Source organism: Stylophora pistillata, chromosome 11 (assembly GCF_964205215.1).
Source record: "Stylophora pistillata chromosome 11, jaStyPist1.2, whole genome shotgun sequence".
NCBI lineage: Eukaryota > Metazoa > Cnidaria > Anthozoa > Scleractinia > Pocilloporidae > Stylophora > Stylophora pistillata.
The window spans coordinates 8127501-8137464 of NC_142529.1; the positions used below are offsets into that span (position 1 = coordinate 8127501).

Below are 9964 nucleotides of genomic sequence, written 5' to 3' on the forward strand. Positions count from 1 at the left end.
AATAAAATTCTTTCCTAAGTTTGAGGAATTTGGCATTTGAGCAACCAGTAATTCCTTACGTGTCTGATCTTTTTCTTAAATTCTCATCACTTGTCTGTGCTTGATACTGTATTAATATCGAAAGGAGAAATTCTGTTTTGGTCGCTCATTGAAGCTGTAGGGTTTAAAACTTTAACAGTGACATTAACACTACCTATAGTTTCAGTCTCAGTTAGAACAATTGGGATGGTCCTATCTCTCCATTCAATCAAAAACTTTATTCTTCTTGAGGATGGCTGTAAAGGGATTGCATTTCCAACAACCCCCCTGACAGAAACTGAGGATGTGCTAGTACCAGCTGTTGACTGATCTGCAACCCAATATGCATCAGGTACAGGAGCCTCTGGCATCCTAAATGATACAGAAGAATATAAAAAAAAATTATGAGTGCCTCAAGATTGTTGATATGACAGGAATTAAAAAAAAAATGGTTATCAGTTATCAGCTAGACGTCACTGCTAAGGCTATGCCATCCATTGTGGAATGTAGAAAACTGACTTTTCAAGAAAAAAGCATTTGGAAAGTTGCTGCCTTACCATAAGACCTTTGTCAGGAGCTCGTCTTAGCCTTTTGGGGATAAAGTATTCCAGGGAAGAGCTTACATGAAAACATCAGTTTCACAAACTTAATGCAAATACCATTGTGATTCAGAAGACGTGATTCAAATAGTCATGATAGTTGCTGACAGTTAATGATAGTTTCAACTTTCATTTACTATCATGGACTATCATGTTTACAGTCAAATGGTTCATGATAGTTAATCGCATAATCATAAACAAATATGTGCGCGCAGAGGTTGGAAATTTTGGTGGCATTTGTAATTTAAGTCAAGAAGTTGTGAGTTGAAAATACCGTTCAAAGCCTATCACACGATGATGAGAATGAACTTCGAGACATTGTATGAAGTTTTGACAGCAATTCTAGTCATTTTACCATTTTCCATTTCAGAACTACATGTATCTGTATAGTGAGGGTGAATCAAAATGGAAAAAAAGAGACATTGACATGACATCTAATTTTCTCTATATTGCACATCATGTGTTTCGCTACCATCAGGCATGTAACAATAATCTTATGAAAATTCACTTTTGGTTACTTGTCAAAATACAGCACAACTCGTAAAAATACTCAGTGATACTACGCAACAAAACGTGTAATAAGATATATGTATCATGAAAATCCTTCATTCTGGAGAGATTTGTAAGTCTAGGATCAAGATAACTTTTCTGTATTCTTTGAAAATAACCTCAACCTGAGTGAGTTTAATGTATGAATTGTTTAAGACTATTATCATTTGAAATGGATATTCTCATGGTCAACAAAAGAGGCCACATGCCCTGAGATTATTTATCAATTATATCCCCATTATAGGGAATGGTAAATATGAGACAAACAATTATTGACAGTCGGTGGGGAGTTTTCTTCACATACTTTTTCAGCAACGTTTGAAATTTGCAAATTAAAGGGATAATTCAAGAACATTTCAATTCCTCTGCAGTCTTACAAAACTCCCTACATAATCGGTGTTTTGTGACAAGTCACGGTAATAATTAACTTTTTCATTTAAATAATCGATTCATGTAACATTGTCTACATGCAAATTATCTTTTATTAACCTTTCGACGAATCACGCGATTAGCGATTTCGTCGAACACGAGTAACACGAAAATAGAAAATCTAATATCTAGAAAAGGGATAACGAATGCCGTCATGAAAGATCATTCTGGGAAAAGCTATGATCGCGTCCTACTCCAGCTCGGGAAACATCTATCTTCAAACCACATCATGTAATAAGCTTACTTTTTTATTATTATATAAGACATGACTGATACAAAGCATGTGAACCATACAAACCGTAAAGGAGAATCCGTCTCGTCTGCTAGGACTGAATTCACACAAGCCTAAAATCATCATACGATAGAACAGACCAATAAGAGCCGATAAAACAAGAGATAACGGACATGACAAAAAAAATCCGAGGGAAATAATTACGAACCGTCAAGTCCCAGTTGTGATGGTCCAGGAGTGTAATACATTCGTCTAAATTCTCGATTCCCGTTATACTCTGTTGAGAAAATGTAAAAAAAACACGTATTTAGGGAAACGTAAAAAAGAAAACAAGGCAAAATTAGCGATTTACTTGAAAGTTTGCGAGGACCATCTCGCGGTCGCCGTCCCCTGCCATGTTGAATTTCTCAGGTTCATAACAAAATCAAACGCATGCGTTGTGGAATTGCGTGCATCAGAATGATAAAGCGGAAGTGACGACAGGAGAACGGATAGTAGTGTGGGTGGAGTGGGTGAGAATATTTGGGGCCAAGAGTAATACTTCAAATGGCCCCCTAACTTTTTTGAATGCCGTTAGCGTTTTAGGAAAGTCTCGCAGATCGTAATGCACTCAGCAAAAGATAGTCCCTACAATGACTGCTTTCCTCCACGTCTTATTTTTTACTTTGATTCAGGCCAATGATACAGACCAGTAAAGTCTGGCCAATTATAATCCTCCTTGAGGTTACTTTTAATCGACAGTTAATGTCGCTGAGGAAACAGTCATAACTTATCGTTATAGGGGAGGGGGGTGGTGTCAGAGGATTTCTGGGGGATCACATGGTTTTCATGGGGAACTGAGGGGGTCATTTGTCGCTAACAGAGTATACAGGGGGACTTTAGATAAACTGTCTATTGAGATATTAAAGAGCCTTTTTTTGAGGGGGGGGGGGATAGATTCTATTGTAATCCCACCAAAACCCTCTGACCCCCTCTTCTTAGGTGAATAATAACCGGTCCTTAAGACTTTTTTCTACCCTCCTCAACCCCACCCTATCGTGGGTTCTGTCCTCGACACATCAGGGGCCAAATACTCAGAAAATTGAAGAAAAGGAAATCCTAATAGGACTGTTTGGAAAAGAACTAAGCTAACGAGCCAGTTGCATTCCGCTAAATTGATTCGTGACAAAAAGTCTAAAACCAAAAGTCGGAAAATCTCATCAAGTTGTACTTTGAAAGAACTTGAGACAACTATACCTTGGGATATATCACAAGACACTTAAGTATGCAGGGAAATTCTTTCTTGGAAACGGAATCACATTTGAGGAAATTGTTACTTAGCGTGAATTTCAGTCTCCTGACCCTTTTGGGCAGTTTTGTAGATTACGAAGTCATTCAATGTTTTGAGTTCTTCAGCAGTAGGGGACTTGAGCCTGAATACCGTGTCATGCGCCAATGCCCTTCTGGAAACGAGGTAAGGAGTGGTCTGGTGGGGGAGGTCGAGTTACTTTCACGTGCTCTGCTCGTGATGTAAAATTAGGCTATATGCCATTGGATCAGGTGAAAAGATACTCAATTGGGAACCAATCAGAAACGTTAGTTACGGATCTTACGTTATTATAAGATATCAAAGTCTACTGACGGCATGTCTTCATCAGTTCCGTGCAAAAACAAGTGAACAGGAGACAGGATTTTCCGTGTTCTGCTGAGCCAAGAAATTCATCTCTCACTTGAGGAAATATCGACATCAGGTAGGCAGTGTGGACTTGCGAGAAATGTTCAATAATGTATACTATGCCGCCGGTGTTACGCATACAGAAACTACAGGTTATAAAGGGGGCGTAGACATTCTAGATGAGTCACGTGCACAGTGTTATTGCATTTGTCTTCCATGCGGGAAATGCGACCTACAGGCTTAAATAATTAACGAAATAGGTTGCTCGTTCGCGAATGTTCTGAATTTCACACTGAAAATCAAGAACTACTGCCAAACCGTCTTTCAAGGGTCATGGAACTCTCCAACTCCGTATTGGAAGAATTCATGAGACTTCGAATTAAGACAGAAAGCTTGAGTTTGTTTAACATTCCTCGACGCGACGCATTGATTTTATTGCTGACTCAAAGAAAGTCGATAGTTTAGAAGTTATGAGTAGAAGTATCTGCCATTGATTTTAAATCATCGGCAAATAGATTGAATGAACTTTGGGTCTGGTAAGAATTTATGCAATAGGCAACAAGATCGGTCAATCGATGATATGCGGAAAAGGTATTCTCGGAAATCATTCAAGCCAACCTGCAACTTCCGGTAGAAATCAGCAGGAAGCGTGTCGCCCGTTTTTATGAAATAGGATACGAACTTTTGATGTTCCAGACATCTTCGTCTGTCAGTTTCGTCCTTTTTAAGCTGTCTTTACGTCATTTCAGTTAGAAACGACTATTGTCGTGAATTCGTGTTACCTGAAAGAGTTGTTTCTTGCCTTCGCGATCTCAAAGACACAAAACATCCTTACATCAGAGAGAGAAGGGATAGTAAAATATCAAAGTGCTTAGGACCTCGCAGAGTCATAAGAGAGACTTTCGTTCTGTCTTCCGTTACCATGTAATGTATAGCAGAAACACGAAGCACGAGGGTGCTCCTAGAAATACTGAGGATGCCAGCTGCTTACATTGCTCATAAACTTCTCACGCTTATTATGGAGGGGGGCACTGGGATTTTTGGTTTTGCGGCCTAAAGTTTTGGCTATTTTTTTAGATCGGTTTTTCGGTTGTTGGGCTAAAAAACTTCGGTCTTTCGGAATTGGTGTTCATTACGGTTTGCGGATTTTCCTTTTTTTTAGCATTTGGTTTTCGGTTTTCGCAAAAAATACCAACGGGTTTTCGGATTTGATACCCGATGCGGTTTTCGGTTCTTCTCATTTGAACGTAAGTCGTATTTCAGCCGGCCCAGGGGCTGCAATGATTTTACTTCCTGATAAAGCTATCTATCTATCGAACTGTGCGGGTTTCGGTGTCTCTTCGATCTGAGAGGCAATTACGCGCCTCCACTCATCTCGAATAGTCGGCCATTACCAGCTACTGAGTTCGCAGAGACCGCGCTCGAGGTCCTCGAGAGAACAGCAGAAATAAAGCCCATAATTCAAGCAGATACTAGAAGATACGAATGCCAGGTCCACGGAATTCACAAATACTGTAATGAAACGATAAGTGTAGTTTACGCTGTATGCTCCACTTATCACCACTGTAACGGATCGAGCAGGGTTTTAGTAACTGGGATGTGAAAATGTATCGGTTTTGACAATTTTCCATGCCGGCAGTTTTCGGTTTTGGTCAATTTTGTTTCGGTTTTTCGGTTTTAGATGATCTTTTCAGTCTACAGTTTTGCGGTTTTTGATAGGCCCCAATGCCCCCCTCATTATGCCGTTTAGTCGGAGTTAAACAGAGTGAGAAATTAAGGTTTATCGTCTCGCAAATTATTCATGACAGAGTAATGAACTGAGGTCGGTCGTTTACCTTCATAGTGCCACAGAAGACATGTCTGAAATAATTAATAACACTGTGTAAATTAGAAAAGAATGGTAGTCCACAGCCGGCGGGTGAGACTTTTGTTAACATCCGGTGAACCTATATGTTAATTTCCGCGACCCAAGTTAAGTAAATAGGTTCAAAACGGTTCCTGATGCATTTTATATTTTCGCGCACTAATTTAGTCATTTTATCGTCAGAAGATCAGGTTTGAGCTTTGTGCAATTTACTCAAAGGGTTCATTTAGAGCGCAATTATTTCTTATCAAAAAATTTTACACTTATCATTTCACTTTTTCTAAAAGTGCAGTTGAACAAAAAAGTGAAATGTATCTCATTTTGGTCGTCATACTTCGGTTTTACTATTACAAAAAGTTACTCGTTTTGTTTACAAATAACGAAAAATGTACGATGGATAGCCCTCGACGAGCTCCTTGAGTTGACTGACAATACATGACATTTGTTGTCGAGCCACTCAAGTTGTTCAGCATCTCAAGTTTTTAAATAGGCTTGCAATACACCACTTTCATAAACGGCTGCCGGATTAAAATTCTTTTGTTTACATATAAATTTGCCTGGGTGGCCTCGTTCTCCAGTACAAAATTTAAAAGAATACATTATCTCAAGCGAGGCCACTCGAGCAAATTGAAATTTAAACAAAAGAATATTAATCCGGAAGCCATTTATGAAAGTGGTCTATATGTTTCCATCATTTAGCAAAATGCCATTGGTTTCTTTTCGATATTTCCAGGCTGGTAGGTTTATCAACTTCTTCCATGTTGCAGCAAATTGAATATCCTTTTAGTTTGGTTTTATTTCATGCAATTGAAAATGACTTGCTACTTTTTGCAGGATCGCCACTATCATTACAATGGAAATATTGGATATACTTTTTCATTTATTCTCCTTGGGAATAGCTACCATTGTGGCAGTGCTGATAGGAAGTTGGTGGCAAGATAGGAAACGTCAGAACAATGTGAAGAACCCTAAAACAATGCAATCAAGGTGCGGTGGTTGTCAGTTGTTTTATTTTTGACTCAGTTTTCTGTTGATATTCCTTTTACATTTGAAAACTGATGCCGTTCTCGAAAATATGCTCCATCCTCGAGCTGAGGACGTCAATTTCATATTTTGCAGTACCGACATCGAAGAGACATCGATTGATCCACCGTTAGATCAAAATAAGACGGTTACAAAAGAAGAGGAGGATCTCCCGCCCCAGTTAAAGAAGAAAGGTGAAAAAAAGACATCGATTGATATAAGTATAGGTCAAAATGAGAAGATTACGGAGAAAGACGAAAACCACCCTCTCCACTTAACGAAGAAGGACGAAGAAAAGACATCGATTAATCCACCTGGGAGTGAAAATGAGAAAATTACAAAGAAAAATGAAGATTACCCATTCCACTTAACGCAGAAGGACGAAGAAAAGACATCGATTGATCTACCTGTGAGTCAAGTTGAGAAACCTACAAAGGAAGACAAAAATCACTCACTCAATTTGACGAAGGAAGGCAGAGAAAAGACATCCATTGATCCACCCTTGAGTCAAAACGAGAAACCTACGATGGATGAGGAACATTACGCACTCCGCTTAGCTGATAGCTTGTTACAGAAATCAGAAATTATATCAACCGGGTCTCCCGCAGTTTATAAGCTTCCAACCGAATTGATAATGAGGCAAGAGAAGGGTAAGATTACTAAGAAGAGCGTCGGCAGCCCCATTGATCTTGGTGGTCGAGGAACTGAAAAAGTGCTCATGGTCGTTGGTGCAACAGGAGCTGGAAAAACAACGCTTATCAACGGCATGATCAACTATATCCTGGGTGTAAAATGGGAAGACAATTTCCGTTACAAACTCGTCGTAGAAGATAGCAAGGCCTCACAAGCTCACAGTCAGACAAAGGACATCACTGCCTACACGTTTCACCCGATGAAAGGCTCCACTGTTCCTTACAGGTTCACTATAATTGATACACCAGGCTTTGGAGACACAGAGGGTCTAAAGAGAGACAAAGAAATCACCAACCAGATAAAAGAGTTTTTTTCAATTCCTCCTCCAAATGGCATTGATCACCTTGATGGCATTGGTTTTGTCACTCAAGCTTCCCTGGCCCGCCTGACCCCCACACAAGAGTATATCTTCGATTCTGTCCTGTCCATTTTTGGAAAATATGTGGCGAAAAACATCTTTATGCTGGTTACGTTTGCAGATGGTCAAAAGCCCCCAGTTATGGAAGCCATAAAAAATGCCAAAATCCCAGCTCAGAAGTTTTATAAGTTCAACAACTCAGCCCTTTTCGCAAATAATGTTAAGAAGAACCAAAAAACCGTAGATGGAGACGAAGAAGATGAAGATGACGAGTTTGACTCAATGTTTTGGAAGATCGGGATTAGTTCCTTCAAAAAATTCTTCTCTAGTTTTGAAAAGTCGCAAAGTGTCAGCCTCCAACTCACTCAAGAGGTACTAAGGGAACGCGAACAGCTACAAAACATGATTGAAGGGCTGAACCCACAGATCAAAATGGGTCTCGGCAAAATCGAAGAAATGCGACAGGAAGAGAACATCTTGAGACAGCGTGAAGCGGAGATCGAGCAGAACAAAGAATTTACGTACGAAGTTAACATTACCAAGCCAAAAAGGATTGACCTCAGTGGGACTGGAAGACATACTACCACATGTCTTCGCTGCAACTATACGTGTCACGAAAATTGTGCATATGCAGATGACAACGACAAACGTAAATGTTGTGCCATAGACAGACGTGGTTACTGCACAGTGTGCACACAGCATTGCGTCTGGAAGGAACACAAGAATCTTCCTTACACTTATGAGTACGAAACCTCACTGAGACCAGAACCTCCGAAGATCTCAAAAAGAAGTACGAAGCAGCTAAGTCAGGGAAGACCAAAGTGGAAGGTATGATTGGAAATCTAGAGAAGTTTCTTTTGAATGTGCATACTAACGTCCTCACAATGATAATCAAAGTCCAGCAAAGCCTGCAACGCCTGGATGAAATTGCCCTCAAACCCAACCCACTGACTCAAATCGAGTACCTGGAGCTACTCACTGAGACCGAAAAGAATGAAGCCAAAAAAGGATGGAAACAGCGCGTTGAGCTGAATGCTATCCAAAGTAAAAGATGTTAAAGCGGCAGAAAAACAGATCAAAGATAAAGAATCCAGTGGCGACAAATGGTATTCTCGATTCATGTTCTGGAAATAGTAACTTGTCCTCTATGAACCCATTTGAACGAAAATTTCATAAAGTAATGACTTGAAGCTTGATAAATCATTTACAACTAATTAACAACTATTCACCAAAGTGGAAGTGGTTAGTGGTGGATATTTACCGAGCCGCGAAGCGGCGACGTAAATATCCACCGCTAACCACCGACACTGAGGTGAATTGTTGTTTTAGTATATACTAAAACAGTGAGATAATATACACCACCGTCGTTAATTTGAGAGATTTCTTCGCTTGTCACGGATGCAAACCGGGACGCCATTTTTTCCCGAGTTGCTTGGAGGTAAATAGCAAAGGATATTCGGAGTTTGACCAGCCAATCAGAGCGCGCCTTCAACGCTATCCACTGTTTTAGTATATACTAATTCATTTTATCTATATGCTGGCATAGTTCACTGAGACTTTAATCTGTAGAAGTGTAATTAGTGATAAACCGCAATGAACATCTAGCTAAATTATAATTATTCAGAGATTCAAAAGTGTTCATACTGAGATCATTATAGAAGGTACTGAATGTCATTGAATTTTACGCTGTAATTTTCCAGGGGCTTGGAAACTAATGGCATTTAATTGTGATCGAAAGTCATGAAATGACTTCAGGCGTTTTTCGTTTACAAAGCACGCAATAATAACTTGATGGAATGATCGTTTTGATCCGTCGCATATATATATATAAGAAACCAACTTCCAATCATAAGTTATGATAACGTGTCAAGTTTCGTAGACAAGATTAGGTGAAGTTCTTCAATTTCATATATATGAAATCGATCGCCATACAGCCGATCTGGAAAAATCTCGCGGTATCTTATTTGAAATAAGATATTTTTACATTTTTTCCGGCGAGGTAGGACTTTACAAATCGCATTTTGCTTGCAATGGTGCCTTAGAACTTAAGAATTTATAACTATTATGTAGAGAGGTCTAAAAAGTAACTATATTTCAGAATTTTTGTCTTTTGTCCCAGACCGAGGTTAAGAGAGGCAATTTTTATCTCATTTCTTGCTAATTAATTTTTGCATTAATTTTTTCCCTTTTTAAGAATGAGTGGAAGATAATGAGCTAACATAGAAAAGAATGATTCACTTAATCTCAGTGTATGTGCATTGATTTCGTAATCGTGATACGAACAAATCAAGGGCACTTTAACCAGGCTTTTATATGGGTCGCCTCACTGTATTAAGGGCCACCATCTTGCATTGTTTGAAGAGAGATTTCTGAAGGACTATAAGAAAGTCCAGCTTCAAAGTCATATTTGACGGTTTTTTCGTAAATTAGTTACCTCGAACATATCTTTTTCTAAGACCTAAAGAGTCAACGACCGCCCTAAGAAACCCCCAAAACACGGTTCTTCTTCAAAACAACGAACGTCAAACAAGGCCTGGAAATTGTC

The 9964-nt window shown here is 39.3% G+C and overlaps 1 protein-coding gene and 1 non-coding gene across 2 annotated transcripts in view; one reads left to right on the forward strand and one right to left on the reverse strand.

Moving 5' to 3' along the window:
- LOC111334494 (FAS-associated factor 1-like) overlaps positions 1 to 2283 on the reverse strand; it is a 13657-nt gene extending 11374 nt beyond the window's left edge. The window contains exons 1-4 of the mRNA XM_088738299.1: positions 2180 to 2283; positions 2036 to 2104; positions 1894 to 1940; positions 194 to 390 (exon numbers count right to left, since the gene is read on the reverse strand). Coding sequence (XP_088594425.1) covers positions 194 to 390; positions 1894 to 1940; positions 2036 to 2104; positions 2180 to 2224 — 358 coding nt within the window. The 5' untranslated portion in view covers positions 2225 to 2283. The remainder of the gene's footprint in view (positions 1 to 193; positions 391 to 1893; positions 1941 to 2035; positions 2105 to 2179) is intronic.
- A 958-nt stretch (positions 2284 to 3241) lies between these two features.
- On the forward strand, positions 3242 to 9823 carry LOC111334512 (uncharacterized). Its single transcript, XR_015993492.1, has 3 exons — positions 3242 to 3557; positions 6180 to 6332; positions 6465 to 9823. It is a non-coding gene; the product is annotated as an uncharacterized LOC111334512 (transcript).
- The last annotated feature ends 141 nt before the right edge of the window (positions 9824 to 9964 follow it).